Raw genomic sequence first — 23738 nt, 5'->3', positions numbered from 1 at the left:
CTGGATGTTCACGGCAGAAACGGATCACAGCAAATCATTTACACACCTGGAGAAAATGGAAACCCCAAAAGGGAATACAAATCTCGCAGCTCGTCACAGCTGTTAACAAACACACATACGCAAGAGCAACAGAATTTAAGATGGCAGTCATACCCCAAAAGCCAGGGCTCTATACTGTTTTAGGGATACGCTGTGCCTCTTGACTGGACTGCAGAAACACCATTGTGTTCAACTTTGCTGGAAGCCACCAGGAAAACTCAATCGGAATTCTGTCCAGTCGGCGGACTGGAAAACATCTGTACTGTCGTCTCAGAGCTTGGCCCTGAGACTCAAGGCACCCTGGTGACACTGCTTGTGCATCATGAATGCTGTCCCCAAATTCCTTTTCCTCCATCTTCCAAACTGTCTCCCAGCTGGTCTCCCCCTTCCCCTACCACTCATCTGAGTGGTCCTGGGGCGGGGAAAGGGGGTGCGGGTGCCGGGCCACCCCACCTGGGGGGCCGCACCAACTGCCGTGCACACAAAAGGAGCTGGCGGGGAGGCCTCTTTCCGCAGGCAGCTGCCTCGACCCACAGCTGGCTTTGCACGTGAAGCCTTGTGGAATGCTGAAATCCAGGGCATTCCCGAGCTCTTGGGGGCCAGCTGGGCCGCGGGCTTCCTTGCAGACAAGATTTCTAACTCAGTTAAAATATCTAGAATCCACTACTTCCTGTTAGCAGTCAGATCCAACCTGCTGCCCCTGGACATGAAATCACAGAGTTTTAGCCATCTACCCGACAGTGTGTGGGATCAGGGTCCTGTTTAGTGCTGTGCAACAGGAGACGTGCTGGGTCGCCCCGCCGTCCATTCTCCGGCACTCAGCAGGCTTGGGGGAGATCTCCCCAGGACCGCGGAGAGGACACACCGAGTGCACGCAGGGAGAGGGTGTGCAGCACACGACATTCGAGGAGCACACAGAGACACCCAGGGGGGCAAAGTGAAGGGAAAACAGCAAAGAAAAGCAGCTGGACAGGGTAGAAAGTGTGTGAAAAGGACCGAAAATGTATCCAAAAAAAAAAAAAAAAAAAAATCACCACACTAATCCATTAGCAAGTTTCACAAGACTGGGCCCAAAGTATTAATTCCAACCAGTCAAAACCAGAAGATCAAACCAAAAAGGTTAGAGACGGCTTTAAACGGGAGGTGTGATTATAAATATTTAGTAGTGTTGTCTCCTGCAGGGCCGGAGGAGGTCTGAATTTCCTGAGGTGCTGAGGACCGACTTGAGAGCACCAGGCAATCTAATGGCCTTTTTGTGAATTAATAAAATGAGAAGAATAACTTTTAGACCCAAATCTAATCATACTTACTGCAAGCAAATAAAAAGAGAAGGGCGAGGAGGAGGGCATTCATTTGTAGACTGGGGCCATTAAATCCCCAGCCAGGAAAATATTTCTGAAGACCCCATAGAGAGACAATGCAAACAAAAAACCCAACAGAATGACTGCAAAGAGTAATCGTCTTGATTAAGTTTACCGGGGTGAGTTAAATAACTACCCCTTAAAACACAATTAGGTAAATTATATCACTGTAAGCTTTTTCCCGAGCAATCAAATTAGGTGCTTTTCAGAAAAGATAATAGAGCTTACTCTCAAAGTGAAAAATCTAATTTAGAACTTATCACTCAATTTACAACGCTCCTAGAGGGTGCTATACTGATTGCCTGTGCACCTCGCGGATGTTCCAGAAGTGTTCAAGGCTGTTCAAGGCTGTCTTCCATCCTATGCTTTCCTAAGAGTTGATCTTTTAGCCATACTCGTACCCTGCTAAGCCAGGGTGTTCTTCTGAGACTCTGTCCGCAGCTTAGCATCCAAGAAGTACAGGTATATCTCGGAGAGATCGCAGGTTCAGTTCCAGACCACCACAGCACGTTGAACATCGCGAAAAAAGGGACTCAAATGAATTTTTTGGTTTCCCGATGCACACAAAAGTTAAGTTTACACTACACTGTGGTAGCCACCAGGCCAAGAAGTGACTGCACTACCACAATCTATGAAGGCGACAGGCCTAAAAGATAACATACAGGGGCGCCTGGGTGGCGCAGTCGGTTAAGCGTCCGACTTCAGCCAGGTCACGATCTCGCGGTCCGTGAGTTCAAGCCCCGCGTCAGGCTCTGGGCTGATGGCTCGGAGCCTGGAGCCTGTTTCCGATTCTGTGTCTCCCTCTCTCTCTGCCCCTCCCCCGTTCATGCTCTGTCTCTCTCTGTCCCAAAAATAAATAAAAAACGTTGAAAAAAAAAAAAATTAAAAAAAAAAAAAAGATAACATACATACCTGAATGTACAAATACTTGCTAAAAGAATGCTAACCATCATCTGAGCTTTCAAGGAGTCAGAATCACGGGTCACCAGAACAAACAGGAAAATGAAGAAGTCTGAAAACTCGCAAGAATTACCAAAATGTGACAGAGACACAAAGCGAACAAATGCTGTTGGAAAAACGTCACCAACAGCCTTGCTGACGCTGGGTTGTCACAAACCTCCAATCTGAAAACAAACAACAAAAAACAAAAGAAGACACTAAAAAAGAAAAACAAACCCCCCAAAAACAACCCACAGCACTGCAAAGCTCAGCAAAACAAAGTGCAATAAAACAGTGTATGCTTGTAAGTAACTTTCAGGGCAAGTGCTAACCTGCCCATGCGCAATGCGTCCTCCACAGGCCACAACTATGCGTATGTTTCAACAAAGCCTGTTAGCATGTCTCTTGCACATTTCTTTTTCCATCTGCAAATACTTCCCGGCGAGTAGAGCAGAAGTTATAAATCAAATGGGAACATTCTGGTCCTCTCTATTCCCTGGACCAACCTACAGTAGTTTAAATTTTAGTGTGGAATGGGATTTTAAGTTAACAGTAAAACTATCTCCCTGGACAAAAAAAAAAAAAAAAAAAAGGCTGAGCACGCGCACACAATTCTCAGCGACTCAATGAAATCAGAGAACGTGCCCTTCGGTGCTCTCACCAAAAACGACACACTATTATTACCTCCTACCCAGGGTCCCTGAGGTCCCACTTGAGGATTTTAGTCACACATGGCTCTGCTGGGCTTCCCACACCAAACAGGACTCAGAAACTGCTTTGCGGTCCACTCGAGCATCATTTTATGGCAGTTGGCCCAACCTGGCCATGCTCGGGGTGAAAAGATCCTAGGAAGGGAGGGCACAGAGCAAAGGGAAGGGAAGAGCTTTGGAAGTCAAAGGAAAGTTCTCCAGCTTTTTGTTTTTTGTTTTTTTTTTTTTTTAACGTTCATTTATTTTTGAGAGAGACACAGAGTGTGAGCAGAGGAGGGGCAGAGAGAGAGGGAGACACAGAATCCAAAGCAGGTTCCAGGCTCTGAGCTGTCAGCACAGAGCCCGACGCGGGGCTCGAACCGGGGAGATCATGACCCACGTCAGATGCTTAACTGACTGAGCCACACAGGCGCCCCTCTCCACCTTTACCGAAAGCCCTCTGTTAGACCCCACCCCAGACCTGTCAATCCGAATGTGCATCTGAAGAAGACCGCCAAGGTGATTCCCGTGAATTATGAGAGGGCGAACTAGTAGTTTCCTAGGCTGTTGGGAGAGTTCACGTTTTAGTAACAAAAATGTCACTAGAATTGTTTTTAAAAATGCAGAAAAAAGTGGGGCACCTGGGCGGCTCCGTCGGTTAAGCCTCCGACTTCAGCTCAGGTCATGATCTCACCACTCGGTTGGTGAGTCTGAGCCCCGCATTTGGCTCTCTGCTGTCAGTGTAGAGCCTGCTTTGGATCCTGTCTCTCTTATCTCTCTCTCTCTCTCTCTCAGCCAATACCTTCCAAAGTTACCACAGTCAGGCTTGACCAGGACAAGGCCACGCTCTGTGTCTTTGACCCTGATTCCTTCCAGAATCTGTCCCTGCCCAGTTAAGGAGTAGCTGTTCCTGTCCTGGGGACCAGAACCAGTTCATGAACTTGCCCTAATCCCTGGTGAACACACCCATATGTCCCATAGCAAACTTGGGATGTGAGGAGAGGAAGAAGTCGGTCAGGAAAGAAAGATACTAGAGTCCTCTGCCACTCTCAATTCTTGATCCTGGTCTGAACCCAATTCCTTCCATCTCGTGTCACTCTTCTTGTATCTTAAACCCTGTAATTCCTACACAAATCTCCAAGCTAATTATACTTGGGAATGACAGAGTGGACAATCCAAGACCAAGTATTTGATGCCCGATGGCAGGAAGATTAGAAGTCAAAGTTGAGAGCTGCTTTCATGTTTAAGTGCATGTTATTCTGGTTTAGTTCTTTCTAAGCCCACAATCCCTAAATACTGTCAACAGTGACCAGAACTACTGGCCTGACCAGCCCATGCCACCTCTGCTCACGGAGTGCTATGCAACACTGCTGAAGTCTACGCTTAAAAATAGTTACATTTAATGTTACGTGTTTTTGCTGCAATTTTGTTAAAAAGAGGTGGGGGAAGAGTTATAAAGAAAACACGAAGCAGGGCGCCTGGGTGGCTCAGTCGGTTAAGCGTCCACCTTTGGCGCAGGTCATGATCTCACAGTTCGAGAGCTGGAGCCCCACATCTGGCTCTGTGCCATCAGCCGGAAGCCTGGAGCCTGCTTTGGATTCTGTGTCTTCCCCTACCCCGCTCTCACTCTGTCAATCGGTCTCTCTCAAAAATAAAATAAACGTAAAAAAAAAGAAAAAAAAAGAATTCTCTTTGGGATCAAAAAATAAGTCCATAAAAAAAGAAAATTCTACTAAAAATCTGTTTCACAACACTTGCACGAACCGAGTTACATCAAGTCAGGTGCACTGTTTAAACACTGTTCTCCTTTTCCACATCATCTTAAGAAGTAGGCACAGAAGCTACAAGGAAGGGAATTCTCATCTGGAGGAAGTAGGAAGGGAAGAGGGACAGGATAATGGCAAGACCGACAGAGGCAGACCAGCTCTGCGCGGGATCGGAAACACTGAAGCAGTGCCTGACCCAAAGCTGGGCAAAAGTCACTTAGCCTGTCCTTAGTTTACAGATCATACTGTACAACCCGAGAATGTGATGAGAAAGCAACCAGCCCGGGGAGCAGCACGGCATCCACGCTGGCCGTGACCGTCAGACACGGGATCCGTTGGCCGTCTCTGTCCGTTCCCCGCAATCCACACCTACGAAACACAGCTAGGTCTTTACCACCGAATGCTGAGCAACTATTCAAGAGTCTCAGATGAGAAAGAAACTGAGGAACCGCAAAACAGCCCAGGAACATCGCTGTTTATCAAGCCAAGAAATGAGAAACGTACCAAGTGGACGATCTCTGAGGAGTTTCGATACACGAGCAGCCCCCTGGCCTTAATCAACTCAACACTGACCCTGAAGCTTTTGTTCTCAACAAACTTGCAGACCAGATTCAGAACCTGTGAGCTTTAAATACTGGGCGTTATGACCCCCTTCTCTCTTCAGGTCTTAAATCTTTTTTTTTTTTTTTTTGAGTCCTTTGGTCGTACTGATATACTTAGAATATAGTAGTAAAGCAAGTAGGTTGTTTTTGGACAAAGACCGTATTCAAGACCTGACAGAGGCAGATGAAACAGGAGTGCATTTCCGTTTTGACTTAAGTAACCATATGCTTTTCCAAGTTTTTCTTTTGAAGTTTACCACTGGGTAAAACCTAGTTTTATCCAAGTCATCGACTTGGGATACAAACACTATGACACCTCTCCTACTTTACAATTAAACTAACAGCGATTTTTACTGTCACTTACCAAATAACACTGCTTGCTATTTTACAGTCGTTTGCTGAGTAGTTGCCCTCTGCCCTGATTTTCAGGATATTCAGTGTAGCCTTCTTAAGACTACATCAACCTCTATTCCTTTTTTTTTTTTTTTTTTAAGTCCAAGGTAATGAATATGTAGTGTAATAATGGTTTCAGGAGTAAAATTTAGTGATTCGTCGCTTACACATCACACCCGATGCTCATCCCAAACAAGTGCCCTCCCCTTTAATGACCATCACCCATCTAGCCCGTCCCCCCAGCCAACACCCCTCCAGGAGAGGTCTTCAATTTTGATATGTGCCTCTGAAAAAGGGATCCCTCTGTAGCATTCAAATTCGTTGCCTTTATAAAATAGAGACACCAGCCTCCTTTCACAACTGCCCAAATGTAATATTCGGTTTCTGAATTCACCTGTCTGTTTTCAGTGATACTACAGCCTTCATGTTACACTAAAGAACCGGGAACCAGAAGCAGCCCACGTTCTCACTGGCAGACGGGTTATTTCCAACCCTCTCGGGAATCTCAGAATTTTAAGGGAAAGTGGAAATGAAACCAAGATGCACGTATCAATGATTGGGCAACTTTTCTCAAATGCTTGCACCCCTGTCCTTCTGGATCCTTTGGCGGGATTCCCGGGGGAGAGAATCAGCCAAGCCTAGCGCTTTTCTGCCCTGCACTGGCTAGAACACCGTGTGTGTTCCATTTGGAGAATTGGATTGCATCTCACACGCGACGGTGTATGTTACACATTCTTTCCGGGATTTGGTGTTCCCACTTAGAAACCACTCTTTAAGGTATGGAGGGTGGGGGCAGCGAACACGCATGCTCTAGTGGAAGACAACCCCGGGAGGCGGAGCACGGGCACCGTGAAGGCTGCAGGTCGAGCTCACCTGACCATAGTCTGTCCGGAAGACGACGACGCCCTCTGCGCAGGAATTGACAGTACTCGGAAAATGCTGGCCATTTTCTCTCAGCCAGACCCGTGTCCCCTGTAAACAAAACACACAGGATTGAACTAGGAGTTTGGACTGTGTTTCGTGGCAAATCACCACTCTCGAAATTACTGACTACGACATTCCTTTGCGGGGAAAAAGAAAAAAAAGTTTTAAGAAGCAAATGTTTTTCTCAGACAAGAATGGCTCCGCGGGAAGCATCGTCCCCAGCCTTCACTAGACACCAAGCATGACCCGGTGTCCCACCAGAGGATGAGGAGAAGGGAAGGAGAAAACGGTGCCCCCCGTGCTGCCGAGATACAAGCGCTTTACGTGGACGATCTCGGTTTCCCTCACGAACGCCCCCCGAGGCAGCCACTGTTGGCAAAGTCAAGTCAGAGAAGTGAAGGCCTGAAGGCATAGTAGCAACTAGCCCAGCATCACAAGATAGAGAGCACTTGACCCGGGCAGTCGGGTTCCAGAAACAAGTTTAACCAGGTCATGACAATGCTGCACCTCGTGATGAAGACTCTTTGGGACCTGCTGGCTCCCATCTTCCCAGGGCCACGCCCCACACACGTGCCCACATGGAGGGCATCAGAACACCCCACTGACTTCCGGCTGCTACCAGATCTAAGTGTCAGATGAACTCTCCAAGGGAGGGACTAAAGTTTTTTAGTAAAGATCAGAACCCAATCCCCAGGTGACAAGTTTGCTAGGAACTCCAGCGTTGTTCAAGACAGCAACTTCCAGATCCCAATGTTAACCCCGGGGCTTTTTTTTTTTTTTTTTTTTTTTGGTGTTGATTTTATTTCCATTTCCATCTTTTGTTTCCCCACTGGACAAATGAAACAAGCATAGTATTTACCTTTCCAATGATGAATGTCCTCTTCCTTTGATTTCACAACATGAGAACCACTTGTTTCTAAGAACCAGTGATAAAAGTCTGAAGGAATCACTGGGGGGGGGGGGGGGTTACCGGTCAATTTGTAAAGAATTATCGCTATGCTGTACGCCCACGTGATGGAATGAAACACTGACCTTTCACACCGCATGAAGTTATTTCAACTGAGTTCAGTGTCCTCAATCCCAACAAAATTGACAGTAAACGAGCACACCCTTAGGACACAACGTGTTAACGTGTTAATGCTATACCTAAGTTATCACTCGAAACGGCACATACAAGGGCCCCCCGGGTGGCTCAGTCGATTAACCATCTGACTTTGGTTCAGGTCATGATCTCACACTTCAGGAGTCTGAGCCCCACCTCGGGTTCTTTCCTGTCAGCTTGGAGCCCACTTCGGATCCTTTGCCCCGCCCCCCTTCGGCCCCTACCCAACTGGTGCACACAAGCTCACGCTCTCTCTCTCAAAAATGCATAAACGTTAAAAAAAACTTTGTGTAATAAAAAAATGGTACTTACATCGAACAGCTTTTTCTAGAACTTTTAACCTCATTTTATTGGTCTACTTAATTTGCTTTGATTTCAAATGTTAAGTGAAATATTTAAAATATGTTACTTATAATTTATTCAGCTGGCAGTTTAAGGGACTACAACTGGCTTCTTGATAGAGCTGGTAGGGGATAAATAATATAGAATTAAATTCATCATGGGGCGCCTGGGTGGCTCAGTCGGTTAAGCGGCCAACTCTGGCTCAGGTTATGATCTCGCGTTTGTGAGTTCGAGCCCCACGTCGGGCTCTGTGCTGACCACTCAGGGCCTGGAGCCCGCTTCGGATTCTGTGTCTCCCTCTTTCTCTGCCCCTCCCCCGCTCATGCTCTGTCTCACTCTCTCAAAAGTGAATAAATGTTAAAATAAATAAATAAACTTAAAAAAAAGAAAAAAGCACACACACAACATCAAGTGGGAGAAGTTCCCATCTCCACATGCGTCAGTCACATACCTCTGACTGGAGGTTCGGGCTGAGACACAGGGAACGCCAAGAATGACACTTACAACTGCCTGTCCCTCCCGATTTATTAGCAGGCAGCTGCTTCGAAAAGGAATATTTACTCCCGGCATCCTCTAAGACTGTCCTGTCAAATATCACTCCATACCGAAACCACATCATCTGTAATGACCTAGAAAAAAACTCCCAAGTGCCTGAACTATTGTTTCCATCTTTTTATTTTTGTTAAGATTTATTTATCTAAGTAATCGCTATACCTAACATGGGGCTTGAACTCACGATCCTGAGATCAAGAGTTGTAGTCTCTACTGACTTAGCCAACCAGATGCCCCATTTTATATGTATGTGTGTGTGTGTGTGTGTGTGTGTGTGTGTGTGTGTGTATTAGAGAGAAAGAGAGAGCATGCATGTGCAAGTTGGGGAGAGGAGCAGAGGGAGACAGAGAGGGTATCAAGTAAGCGTCACACCACCAAAGGGCCTGATCCCAGGACCCTGAGATCACTACCTGAGCCAAAACCGAGAGCCAGACATGCGACCAACTGGGCCACCCAAGTCCCCCCCCACCCTTTTAAAGTAGGCTTCACGCCCAGCATGGGGCTTGAACTCACAACCCTGAGATCAAGACCTGAGCTGAGATCATGACTCAGACGGTTAACTGACTGAGCACCCAGGCGCCCCATCTTTATCCCATTTAATTTACACATCAGAGACTGCAACATTTTAAAGCTCTGAGATACCTACACACACACACACGCGCGCGCGCATTCAAATGGAAACTTTCAGAGTTCTATAAAGTGAGAACTTTTACTCATTAGGTACAATCATGAAATCATAAACCACAGTCGTTCCTCCACCCTCCAAGTCCTAAGTCCAAAAGCATTGCTTGCTAGAACCGTCACCTGCACTATTTTTTTTTTTCTTACATCAAAATGGATTTCATGTGCTGCCCGATTATTAAAATTGTCTGTCAGGGGCGGCTGGCTCAGTTGTTCAAGCATCCGACTTCAGCTCAGGTCATGATCTCACAGTTAGTGAGTTCGAGCCCCGTGTCAGGCTCTGTGCTGACAGCTCAGAGCCTGGAGCCTGCTTCCGATTTTGTGTGTGTGTGTGTGTGTGTGTGTGTGTGTGTGTGTGCGCGCGCGCGCACGTGTGTGTCTCTCTCTCTCTCTGTTCCTCCCCTTCTCACCCTCTGTCCCTCTCAAAAATAAAGATTAAAAACAATTATTTTTAAAAATTGTCTGTTTGGTACGAATCAGAGATTTCGTCACGAGACATTGCCGAACTCGTATAAATTGTCACAAGGATGAACACAAACCTCCCGACTTCCAGAGGCTATACGGCACGCAGACTCTTTCACTGGCTGCGGTGGTCCCTCCTACCTTCTCAGGTGAAGGTACCATAAAGCCCTCTGTTGACACAGTCCTACATGATCAAACACACAGTTCACCTTCCTTAGTCCAAAGGTCTTTTTCAACAGGTGTGAAGAGCTGCTCATAAGCAAGTTCTAGGAAATCCGCCCAGACTGCCAATCAGAAGCTCACAGCCAGTTCTACTAGACCTATAGACAGCAGCTGTCTGCCACAGGTAGGAAGGGAAATGCATGTAAAACGTTCCCTTTGTTCCTTGGAAAAGCTTACACCGGCAATGTTCATGAAATCAGACCTGCAAAGCAAAACCAAAGTAGGTATTTTTCCATAGATTGTTCTTGGTGGTTTCTCTGAGCCCCCGAATGTTCTGCTTCCATTCTATTCGAATAGAACACATATGCCCAGGTCCAGTAAAGAGGCCACCCACAGGCATTTAAAGATGAAGTCACAAGCAGACATTTACCAGACCATCCAAGTTGGGAGTGGGGAAGAGAAATTTGCCCACCATATGCAAGTCATTATATTCTGTCATTGTTAAATAAGGCTGATAATGTACAATATGGCAACCTAGCATATGGAGAAAGCTTGCAATTGGAGTTTAAAACTGTCTTTAAAAGTCTGATCATAACATACACATTTTATTAAAACTTGGACAAGTTTCCATCCTGATCTCTGAGACGGATATGTGTCAAGTTTAATAGCTAAAAATTTTCCTGCACATAATCAATCACCGGTAACATTTTTTCACCATACAAAGCACTTGCTCAAAAGTTCCCATCTCCTTTGATCTAGAGCAATCCTGTAAGATAACGAGGCAAGTAATACCATCCCTTCTTCAAAAGTGAGGTTCCTAGGGGTTCCATTTTCCATCACCAGCAAACGATTTCCTGGATAGGATTAAAAAAAATACTATCGGTGTTAGTGAGGATGTGTGGTACCCCCATTTAGAAAACGGTTTGGAAGTTTCTTAAAAAGCTAAACACGATCTTGGGGCACACCTGGGTGGCTCAGGCAGTTAAGCGTCTGACATTGGGTCAGGTCACGATCTCGCAGTTTCTGAGCGTGAGACCCGCATCGGGCTCTGTGCTGACGGTGTGGAGCCTGCTTCAGATCCTCATCTGCCTCTCTCTCTCTCTCTCTCTCTCTCTCAAAAATAAATAAAACTTAAAAAAAAAAAAAAACTAACCACAATCTTACCCCAGGTTTCAACAATTCACCCTAGAGATCTACCTCCTTGAAAGAAATGTTTCAAAAGTCGTGCATGCAAATATTTGCAGCAGCATTTTTAATGGCCAAATACTAGAAATCATTCAAATGACTATCAACTGGTATAGAGACAAATAAAATGTAATAAATCCATGCAATGGAACTCTTCAGTAATAAACAAAACAAAACAGCAAGCCACTGACAGAATAATCAATAAGCAATATCAATATCAATTGCAATAAGCAATATCAATAATCAATAAGCAATAATCAATAAACAATAATCAATAATCAACAATCAATGATCTCAGAAACATTATGCTAAGTGAAAAAAGCCACACACAAAACAGTTCATAGTGTACGGTTTCATTTATATGGCATTTCTGGAGAAGGCAAATCCATGGACACAGAAAGCAAAGGAAAAGCTGCCCGGAGCTAATTGTGGGAGGGACACTGACCATGAACGTGGGAAAAGGGAGCCCGGGGGTGACGGAACAATTAGAAAGCTGGATCGTGCGGATAACCTTGCAGCTGTATAGATAAACCACAGCTCCTTCAAATGTGGACATGTCATTGGTGAATTTTTATTGTCTGCAATTAAATCTTGGTGATTTCAAATCATTAGGAAAAGTTAATTTCCAAACCTATATACTTCCCAATTGTACACGCACATTCTTAAGCATTCTATAATGGGAAAAACCTAATCGTGTCTCTATAATTGGGCAATGAGAGACCAAGAAACATACATACACATGCGCACGCACACACACACACACATACACACACACACACATAAAGATTCAGGGTAAGGGCTGAGTGAAAACTCCGAAGATTTGTGTTGAATTCAAGTCCCTGCTCTCTACTGATGTCAACAAGGGGGCTAAGTGGCCACACTGGAGACTTGCCCAAACGAAAGAGAAGACTGGGGTAGAGTGTATCGTTGTCTCATGGTGCTCAGGTATTAGCCCCTCACCCTGGAAGATCATTCTTAATCTCCCGCCAACTGCCGACCTGGAGTGCCTCCTCCCTGGGCAAGGAACTTTATCCGGCTTTTCCCCCTGACCGTGGCCACGCAAAGTCGCCTGGAATTGTTACCTCCTGGCCCTTGACACACACACAGTTTGCTGATCCCTACTTTAAGCTAAAGAAGATAAAATCGCCAGCACAGATTTCAACCTACTGTTACCCTTTTCAAAACTACCGCATTTCTCTTCTGGTTTTAAAAAGGATTTTCTCTTCTGAACTCTGAAAACACTTAAGTTTAAAAATAAGGTAGGGAAACAACCCTAAAAAGAGATAATGATGATGGGCTTTAAATACCATGCTGTGTGGCATGTTCTAATTACAGATTCACAGAAAAGAGAACATTCTTTACCCAAACACACAACTGAGCCTTAGACCCAGAACAGAGCACCACACCTACTTTTCTCTTGTAAGTGCTTACTTGGACTGTGTCAAGTGCTACACTTCAGGATTCTCTAAGAACCTACACCATAAAATCACAATGTGCTTGGAAATTTGATATTTTTTTTAAAGACAAAGGGGACAAATAATTTTGTAACGGCTACATTAATATGGCTATTTAAATCTGTAGTAAATGCAGCAGCCAAAGGAAAGTTCTGCTCTTTTGCCTGCAATGATTTTTTTTTTTTTGAATGAGAGGAGCACGAGTAGGGGAGGGGTGGGGGGGGGTGGGGGAGAGAGAATCTTAAGCAGGCTCCACACCCAGCACAGTCCCTGACGAGGGGCTTGATCCCACGACCCCGGGATCATGACCTGAGCCAAAAACCAAGAGTCGGATGCTTGACCGACTGAGCCACCTGGGTGCCCCTCTAACCTGGCATCTTCTAAGGTGTCTAATGTCGAAGTCTGGGGCAGGGCAGGGGCCAGGGGACCCTGCTCCTGACGATACTGAATTCCAGAAACTGGATGTAGATAACATATCATAGTATCAAGGACTTAAATGGCACTTTTTCTCCATTTTTTTAAATGGAGATATATTTGACATGTGACATTAGCGTCAGGTGTATGGGATTCAATATTTGCATATATTATGAAATGATAAACACAGTAAGTCTAGTTAATGTCCATCGGCATACATGGTTGCAATTTTTTTGTGTGATGAGAACTTGGAAAATCTCCTTTCTTAGGAACTTTCAAATATACAATACGGTATTATTAACTACGGTCGCCATGCTGTACGTTACATTCCTAGGACTTAACTCTAACTAGAAGTTTGTACCTTTCGACCTCCTTCTTTTTTTTTTTTTTTTTTAAATTTTTTTTAACGTTTATTTATTTTTGAGACAGAGAGAGACAGAGCATGAACAGGGGAGGATGAGAGAGAGAGGGAGACACAGAATCTGAAACGGGCTCCAGGCTCTGAGCGGTCAGCACAGAGCCCGACGCGGGGCTCGAACTCACGGACCGTGAGATCATGACCTGAGCCGAAGTCGGACGCCCAACCGACTGAGCCACCCAGGCGCCCCCCTTTTGACCTCCTTTACCTACTTCTCCCATCTCCCCCCACTGCCCCCCACAAACCATTGAACACCCCTCTGTATCTATGTTGTTTTTTTGGGGGGTGGGGTGGGGGTTAGATTCCACATATGAACGAAATCCCTCCTGTTTTACAGTCAATGGTTTTTCCACTGGAAGTAGAAACAACTCTTCAACATATTTTTTTTAATCCTTCTATTCCAATCCACCTTAAAAGACACATGGCTTTTATAACAGACCAAATGCTAATGCGAGCTCCTCAACTCGGCACTCGCGACATTTTGGTCGAGGTAATTACTTCTAGGGGGTGAGGGGACTGTCTTAGCTGGAAACCACCAAGCCAGAGTCATACAAAGTTCTGGAGCCACAGCCAAATTAGAGTTTTTAAAAACCACTCATCGTCCGTGACCTAATTGAAAGCAGACTCCATTGTCTACATTCTAAGAATTTCCACCACCTCCCAGAGTAGGATCAGCCCCAGATGCAACAGACCTGGGACAGATCTAATTTCTGGTGACATTAGAGCAGGTGCGTACAGAAGGGCGGGGGCGGTGAGAGCCTGCCAAGTGCCGGACAGACATAAGGAAAGAGGTCCAGGAGGCAGACGGCTTGATGATGGGGTTAGAGGGACGCTCTCCTTTTCCTCCCTCCGTCCAGTCTGTTTTGTTTTTCATGTGAATTACAGCTGACTTTTGACGCTTGTACACAGATGCTTGAACTGTACAGACAAAAACCTGTCCTCTGTGCTCACAAACCCCAACACAAAACTTGCCAGAAAGCTTGGAGACGGTGCCGACAAGAATGAAGAGAGGAGCAAAAGCCCGTGTACAAAACGAGTGTGGGAAACGCGGCACGGACACAGCAGAGGGGGCAGAGCCCGCAGATTAGAAACACACGGGGAAGGTGAAGTCTACGCCGTCTCCCCTCCAGAGGTGGCTCAGGAGGGGGCCTGGAAATGCGGTGGAGAGGCCGGGGAGACCACGGTGTCCTAGCATCCCCGCAGCGGCGGGCGGTCTCCCCACGCCCTGACCACACAGCACACACAGTGTGGGGCCCACGGGGCTGAGTGATCTCGGGCTCATTGCCTCCCCTCGTGACTGCAGGGGCTCGGACCTGAGGCTGGCAATCATTTCTGAGCAACCGTACCAGATTCCGAAGAGGCTCGCCGCAACCAGGCTCTAAGCGGAACCCGGGTGGCATTAGGCTCATGTCCCAAAGGACGCAGAATTCAACCAGGGGCCGAGGCCAGTGCTCCACCCTGCACCGGCTGCTGAGGAGGGCCAGGGAATCAAGGGGGGGCTCAAGAGAGAAACGGTGAGCATACAGCCCGTGATGATGGAAACGTGTGGCCTGAGGACCCCAAGTCTGTCCCGCTTTACCGCTGGCTGTGGAATGGCGACGCCTTTCGTTTTCCATCCGGGCAACCCCGACAACCATCGTGTGCCTACCAGAGCTGATGGGCCACTGGATTCCAGAGGAAAACGTGTTGCTGACGTTCTGCTTCAGACTCAGAGACACAATCCACCCCCATCCCCCCGAACCCTAAGATTTTGCCACAAGGGTTAAGTAACTCCACAGACAGGCCGACCCAACTCGTTGAGGATATTGCTGAAGTACTGTATATTTTTGTAAGAAATGTATGCCAGCTATGTGTATGTACATTATACTTGTAACTTTCAGCTACATCATCCACGTCGTTATTAACATCATTTCCTGGCCTCACCTATGGGCCTAAGACCCATAGGTAGACATGTAGTGTCTCAAACAACTCAAACACATCTTTAACAGTATGGCTGCAAAGAGAGGAACGTGTGCATTCGTGATGCAAAGTTCACAGACAATCCGTCCCATGTCTTTAGATAGGATCCCATGCCCCCACCTGCCAAGAATCATGAGGCACTCACAATTTTTCCTGTTGTCCTGCCCAGAGGGTCAAACTCTGTTACCACCATTGGCTACCTGGAAGGCAGCTTCCTTGCAGAGGATCACATGAAAAGTACACAAATGACAGGAGGTAAAAAGCAAGGAAAAGAAGAAAACCGTCCAGAAAAAAACTAACCTTTGCTCACTCTTCCCCAGATACAGGTACAAAGGCTCATTGGTATCCCCCCACTCTCGATTCAAAGTCAAAACCGAACAAATGGTGCTAAAGAGCAAGATGCCTCAATTATGAACATGTGATGCTATCAAGAGTTTATTCCACGGTTACAGGGTTCCGACCTTGCCAACCGATTCAGCCCTGATTTTATATTCTATTTTTTTCTACCTTCTTTACAATTCCTTAAGATGGCTTTTTTTTTTAAATTAAATTTGGGGCGCCTGGGTGGCTCAGTCGGTTAAGCGTCCGACTTCAGCTCAGGTCACGATCTCGCAGTCCGTGAGTTCGAGCCCCGCGTCGGGCTCTGGGCTGACGGCTCAGAGCCTGGAGCTTGCTTCCGATTCTGTGTCTCCCTCTCTCTCTGCCCCTCCCTCGTTCATGCTCTGTCTCTCTCTGTCTCAAAAATAAATAAAAACGTTAAAAAAATTTTTTAATTTAATTTTTTTTAATGTTTTTATTTATTTTTGAGACAGAGCATGAGCAGGGGAGGGGCAGAGACAGAGGGAGACACAGCATCCAAAGCAGGCTCCAGGCTCTGAGCCGTCAGCACAGAGCCCGACGTGGGGCTCGAACTCACAGACTGTGAGATCATGACCTGAGCTGAAGTCAGACACCCAACCGACTGAGCCACCCAGGCGCCCAGATTTAATTTGATTTAAAAAAATTTTTTTAAATATTTTTGAGAGAGAGAGAGAGAGAGAGAGAGAGAGGAGGAGGGGCAGAGAGAGAGAGGGAGACACAGAATCCCAAGCAGGCTCTAGGATCCGAACTGTCAGCACAGAGCCTGACACGGGGCTCGAACTCACGAACAGTGAGATCATGAACTGAGCCGAAGTCGGATGCTTACCCAACTGAGCCACCCAGGTGCCCCAAGATTTTATTTTTTACGCAATCTCTCATACTCAACACGTGGACAGAATTCATGACCCTGAGGATTAAGAGTTGCACGCTCTAGTGACTGAGCCAGCCAGGCACCCCCTTAAAATGGCTTTTCGGTTGCTCTTTTAAACTACAGCGACTCGAAATTATCTCAGAAACCATTTAAATCTGAGGGTAATGAGACATCTGCAAGTTGCTGAGCTAATCTCAAACACTGAGAATCCAAGGAACAAAAATCAAACTAGTCCATTAGTTAATCGTTTGCCACACAGCCAACACACGTTTCAAAGAAAACAAACCAGCGCTAAGCAGTTAATACACCTGAAATTTATTCATCCACCTATAAGTCACTTAATCCATAAGGCCATCCATCCATCCACCCACCCACAAGTCCATTCATCCTATAAACATCTTTTGAGGCCCCTATCATGTACCAGGCACTATGAAAGGTTCAGCAGAAACAAAATCGCTGCTGCCCTCAAGAGCTTACAACGTATCCAAGAGAGAGTTTTCCTTTTCTAATACCTTCCCCATCGACTCTCTTCCAAAGGAAATAATAATTACAAGGAGACCAAGACAAGAGAGACAAAGTAGCCAATGGAAGAAAGGACACGTAGACTTTATAAAATGCAGAAAACTGTTCTGGTGCTAAGAACGCTCAAACACTACTGAGAAATCCTCCCTAAGGGACTTAAAACTGAATTTCATTCTTCCTTCCAGTGGAAACAGGAGGAGATACAGAACAGGAGGGGTAATAAGAGACCATCACAAGACGCTTGTACTCTTCATGGAATGGAATACCAGACATCCTTTACCACTTATTCCCTAGAGTTTATGGCCCTTTCCTAATCTTGACCAGAATAATTAAAAAAACAAAACAAAACAAAAAAAAAACCCCTACAGATAAAAACTGATAGGATCATCTTAATGAAATCCTGTCCTGGCTATCTATTTTTAGGGGGAAGAAAACCCCTCCAACTTACTTGGAACAGGACTTTGTCAGCATTTCCTAAAAACAAATAAACCAAGAACACAGTAGGGAATAAATAAACTTAAAACAGCTATCTCTCACTTCTGCGGCATACACAGTGATTCCTTTGCAGAATTTTATTAAATTTCAAAAAAGTTATTTTTCATACAATCATACTTCCTGAATTAAGAGGTGCTTAAAAAAAGAATCTAATCGGGGCGCCTGGGTGGCTCGGTCGGTTGAGCATCCGACTTCAGCTCAGGTCATGATCTCGCGGTCCGTGAGTTCGAGCCCTGCATCGGGCTCTGTGCTGACGGCTCAGAGCCTGGAGCCTGCTTCGGATTCTGTGTCTCCCTCTCTTTCTGCCCCTCCCCCTCTTATGCTCTCGCTGGCTTACAAGCATCCAGGCTCTCTCTCTCTCTCAAAAATAAACATTAACATTTTTTTTTACTTTTTTTAATGTTTATTTATTTTTGAGACAGAGAGAGACAGAGCATGAATGGGAGAGGGTCAGGGAAAGGGAGACACAGAATTGGAAGCAGGCTCCAGGCTCTGAACTGTCAGCACAGAGCCCGACACGGGCTCGAACTCACGGACTGTGAAATCCTGACCTGAGCCGAAGTCGGATGCTTAACCGACTGAGCCCCCCAGCGCCCCCCCCAAAATTTTTTTTAAATAATCTCAATCGAAAAGGCAGATTATATATTGGCAAGAATTCAGAGAAACTAGAACCCACATACACTGTTGGTCAAAAGGCATAATGGCACAATTGCTCTGGAAAACAGACTGGCAGTTCCTCCAAAGGGTAAACATGATGCTTCCATATGACCCAAGAATCCCACTCTTGAGGCATATAACCAAGCGAAATGAAAATATACGTGCACACATCAAAACCTGCATACGAGTGTCCACAGCGGCCTTATTCACGATAGCCTCCAAGTGGAAATAACCCTCATAGTCCATCAACTGATGAATAGATTTTTTTTTTTTAATGTTTATTTATTTTTGAGACAGAGAGACACAGAGCATGAACGGGGGAGGGGCAGAGAGAGAGGGAGACACAGAATCTGAAACAGGCTCCAGGCTCTGAGCCATCAGCACAGAGCCTGACGCGGGGCTCGAACTCACGGACCGCGAGATCGTGACCTGAGCTGAAGTCCGACGCTCAACCGACTGAGCCACCCAGGCGCCCCGACAGAAACATTTTTAAATCACGTAAGTGCCTGTATCTGTGCTGCTTGCTATATACTGAGACTTTCTCTAAATAAAATTATTTCTCTCCTATACCAAAGGCATTTTCATTTCTCTCCATATTCAATATCTTCTTGGGTTCCACAGAGAACTGGGAACAGAGTGACACTTACTAAGAAAGGTAGCATGGGGTGCCTAGGTGGCTCAGTCGCTTAAGAATCTGACTCTTGATATCAGCTCAGGTCATGATCTCAGGGTTGTGAGATTGAGCCCTGGTTCAGGCTCTGCTCTGGGCGGGAAGCATGCTTGAGATTCTCTCTCTCTCTCTCTCTCTCTCTCTCTCTCTCTCTCTCTCAACAACAACAACAAGGCAGCATGTCTAACAACCCAACGGCAATGCCACTGGTAATTCAGGACAAGTTGAAGGAGATGCTCTTCCAAGGACGTGGGCCTGTGCACCTGACCGTGAGGACCAGCGAGGCATGAGGACACCAGGGCACCTACAGTGTGACAAGCCAGACAAGTTGTGGAATGGAATGGGATGTGTGGTTTTAACTGTTGTTTTAAATCAATTCTGGGGCGCCTCGGTGACTCAGTTGGTTAAGCGTCCAACTTCAGCTCAGGTCATGATCCCGTGGTCCGTGGGTTCGGGCCCCGCCTCGGGCTTTGTGCTGACAGCTCAGAGCCTGGAGCCTGCTTCAGATTCTGTGTCTCATTCTCTCTCTGCCCCTCCCCTGCTCGCATTCTTTCCCCCGTTTAATGGCCTTGACAGTTTTGGGGAGTGCATGTCAGGTATTTTGTAGAATATTCCTTGGTTGGGGGTTTTTCTCATGGTTGGGCTGGAGTTCGGTGGTTTCCAACAATGGCTCAATCCAGGGGGGTCCAACTGCTTCAATGGGAATCCTGGCTTTCCTGCATCTTGGCCACGTGGCTTGCAACAAATTAAACCTCTGTAGCTTTCCATTTCCTCCTCGACAGAAGAGGAACCCAGCTCCCAGGTCACTGTGGGGATTAAACCAGCTAACCTGACAATGAAGGTGAGCGCGTAACCAGAAATTCCCCACGAAGAGAAGGGGCCACCCTCTGAGTGAGCAACAATGATGGGGGGCCAGAGTCACAGTCCTAAGATTACTTCTAGAAGCTTGCAGTCCAAGGGGGACAAAGTTTAAATAGAAACCTTAAGCTTGATGCCATAAGGACTCATCCGGGGATGTATACCCGGAACCTGCACTTGGGGTAGGGGGGTGTTGACAAAGGAAGCAGGCCTCCCGTGGGCGATGAACTGGACCGACTCCCCTAAGGCAGGTGCAAACCAAGGTGAAAGGGCAATTTTCCGCAAATCAGCCCAAGAGCCAGTGTAGGCTAAGACAATGCAAAGTGGCTTACCCGCTCTACTTAATCTCCGTCCAGAAACTATTAACAGCCCCACACAACTGAACAAAGAAGGCATTCACCTTTGTCCGGCCCAAGAAAAAATAAAATCTCAGACTCTCCCGAGCAAAGCTCTAGAAACCGCAAAGGACTAAAACTACCTCCCCACTTACCAATAAAATGTAGGCCAAGTAACATTGTTTCACAAATGCAACAGACTTTCTTCCAACTATGTTCTTACAAAAACAAGAAACAAAACAATACAGCAGCCAAGTCATTTTGAGGTATCGACTTTTAATCCCCCCCCCCCTCCGTTCAAAAGACTCTCCAAAACTTGGAAATTCTCAAGACGTCCTTGAGCAGAATCAATAGGCCGACAGAAGTGGGGGGCGGGGCATGCCCTGCAGTTAAGACCCCCCACTGGGGTAGATGAGAATAAGCCAGGCCAGGGTGGGCTAAAGTTTGAGGCCCGCGGACAAATCTGGCCCCATCCCATCAGGGCAGGTAACACAAAGCCCTGGGTCCTGAAGCTAAAGGAATGTTCCTCTCTGTTTCTCCTGGCTTCTCCTCAGCTTTATCCCTGACTCCTGGATGCCAGGCCCTGTCTGGTCCAGAATGAAGGCCCTATGCCCCCCTTTCCACACCCAGGCAGCCACAACCGACCAGCGGGAAGAAGAGGCTCATCCCAGCAAAGGAGAGGTTTCCCAGCAAGAGACCAGAAGACATCTCCTAGGAATGGAGTCCAGCAGCCCCCCCCACCCCCGCTCCAGCCTTCTAGAACCACTCCAGCCGCAATTCAGGCACTCCTCCCCCAACCACCTCACCCAGTAAAAAGCCTGACTCATGGCCGGAAGCAAGGTCATGCATGCAATAAAACCTCTCAATGGTGAACCCCAGGCATGGGGGCTCCTCTTATAAAACAGAGCAGGACGGGAAGGAGGTTTAAGCAGGGCCAGCAGGAGGTCAGCTGAGGCAGGATGCTGCTCCCAAGCCCAACTGCGGACCACCCCCCGGCCCCCAGTCCCCCTGGCCTGGCTGCCCTTCTTGGAAGAATGGAGCCCATCCTCTACTCCACCGGCTCACGAAGGAAGGGAACCACAGGCAGAGAGAAAGCCCAAGCATCAGGTGCCACGAACACCAGTGGCCAAGCCAACTTCCAGTAAACCCTCGTGAGACAGAAAACCGTGCAGAAGGGAGGCTCTCACCTCTGACTTTACAGCAGAATCAAACACCCGTGGAGCTCGTAAACCTGGACAGTGCCCAGGGACCAGCTCCAGATGTGCACAGCTGGCGTCTTCGGAGGCCCCACCATTGGGGCTTCTGGGCCCAGGGGGGGTGAGGAAGCGCCCCTTTGCCGGGCTAGTCCTCAGCAGGATAGGTGGTCACCCAAAGGAACGAGGGCTCCTTCCCTTCCCTCCCCCCTCCCAAATTCACCACTTCGGTGACTCTCAAACCTGGTCTGGCTCCGAGGGAACGCTTGGGGCTCTCTTTGGAACCCCACGCAAAGCAAAACATCAGCTTAAGAGCACTGGGTTCAAAACCACCAATCCAAGATAGCTACTCCTAGCAGGGAAACCATTAGGTCCAAGCAAAACCAGGAAGGAAGAGCAGGAGAGAGAGAGAGAGGAAGGAAATAAGGAGGTTAGTTAACATACATACCCTGTCCACACATGGAACGCATCGCTCCTGAATAATTTACTACACGATGCTGGCATGCACCCCCCCCCACCCCGCCACCCCCCGGCCCCGCAGTACTCATTTACTCAATAATTAACGTCCGCTGCGATCCAAGTGTTTGTTTTGAAATTAGCTGAAAGTCATTTTTCAAAACATGTCATTTAAGAGGTATTTTAGAAGTCCCCACAAAACTGCACCTATAACACAGCCGGCTGGCTAAACATCACCTAAAAAAAACATCCTCTATTAGCATTTACTTAGGGACTCTGGGATACCACCACAAATACTCCTCTATCATCATACCCAAGACATAATGCAAAACGCCTCCCTCAGGGCATGAAACCAGCTTCCCTGGATAAATCCCATTAAATCAGTGTTTAAGCCCACAGCTCAGCTTTTCAAGTGGCAACGAGTCCCCCCTACAGGCTTCCACAGAATGCCCACGCGCTGCCCTCCCCTGCTAATGACACCAGGCAAACCGGAAGGCATCTTAGATGGTACCATCCAAACTCCCTTGTTCCCCATACAGATGCCACAGAGGTTGGTCCACAGACACTGGAAATCTAGAGAAGCGACCACTTATCTCCAAGGCCCCAAATTACAGGCAATACAGAGTGCCAGCTGTTGCTGGGGCCACCCTGCCATGGGCTACGAGCTCTAGCAATTTGGAAGGGCAAACACAAACGGGTTCAAACCTCTTCCCTCGACAGAAAAAGCTCCTGAGGAGGTTTGTTCAAAAATCCCAGCTGGAGGGGCGCCCGGGTGGCTCAGTCGGTTAAACATCTGACTCTTGATTTCGGCTCAGGTCACGATCTCACAGTTCGTGACATCGAGCCCCACGTCGGGCTCTGTGCTGACCGCAAGGAGCCCGCCTGGGATTCTCTCTCCCTCTTTCTCTGCCCCTCCCCTGCGCACACGGTCTTTGTCGAAACTAACAAACAGAAAAAATTAAAAAAAAAAAAAAAAAAAATCCCAGCGGATCACAGAAAAGTAGCCCGGACAAAACCGTCTACGTGGCTGACACAGTAGTCAGAACAATTTCACAGGCATCCCCCCAAATGCTATCCGATATCTCAAGAGGGTCACTAAAACTCTGCAGACCCCACTAACCTCAAGAACTCCTTGAGCTTTTTGTGCCAAGAAAGAGATGACCTCCCAGTATGCGTGTCCTGTGGCTGTCATCGATTACAGGCTGGGAGAGAAACAGGCAAGGGACCCCTGGAGCTGCTGAGCAAAGTCACAAAGGAAGCGGCGGGGCCCTCCCTGGGGGGACAGTACCAGCAGTCATCACAAGCAGCTGAAAGGGCTCCAGGGAGAAAACTTTGAGGAGGTCCCCGCCGGCTGGCTGCTCAGCGGGTCTCTAGGAGCCTGTCTTGCGTCCTGGTAAGCACATCTTCAGACCGATGTCCCCAACACAAAAGATGCAAGCCACGTGTGAAGTTTACATTTTCTAGCAACCCCGTTGTTTTGTTTTGTTTTGTTTTTTCATTAAAAACGGACACATAAGATTGCCTTTCGCAATGTTATTTAACCCCATAGATACAAATAGTGTCACCTCAACACGTAATCTGTACAAACAATGTATTAAGAAGATAGTTTACATTCTTTTTTCCATACTAATTCTCAAACTCTAGTGGGTATTTTTTTTTTTAATGTTTATTTTTTGAGAGAGAGAGAGACAGACAGACAGACAGACAGACAGAATCCGAAGCAGGCTTCAGGCTCTGACCTGTCAGCACAGAGCCCAACTTGAGGCTCAGACTCATGAACGGTGAGATCATGACCTGAGCTGAAGTTGGATGCTTAACTGATTGAGCCACCCAGGCGCCCCACAAACTCTAGTGGGTGTTTTATCTAAAAATTTTTT

The 23738-nt window shown here is 47.0% G+C and overlaps 1 protein-coding gene across 1 annotated transcript in view; it reads right to left on the bottom strand.

Moving 5' to 3' along the window:
- The window catches only part of MYO10 (myosin X), a 226705-nt gene that overhangs the window by 172509 nt on the left and 30458 nt on the right, over positions 1–23738 (bottom strand). The window contains exon 2 of the mRNA XM_042952894.1: positions 6663–6761. Coding sequence (XP_042808828.1) covers positions 6663–6761 — 99 coding nt within the window. The remainder of the gene's footprint in view (positions 1–6662; positions 6762–23738) is intronic.

This window comes from Panthera leo, chromosome A1 (assembly GCF_018350215.1).
Source record: "Panthera leo isolate Ple1 chromosome A1, P.leo_Ple1_pat1.1, whole genome shotgun sequence".
NCBI classification, from domain to species: Eukaryota; Metazoa; Chordata; class Mammalia; order Carnivora; family Felidae; genus Panthera; species Panthera leo.
This window is presented reverse-complemented; position numbering and strand designations above follow the sequence as displayed.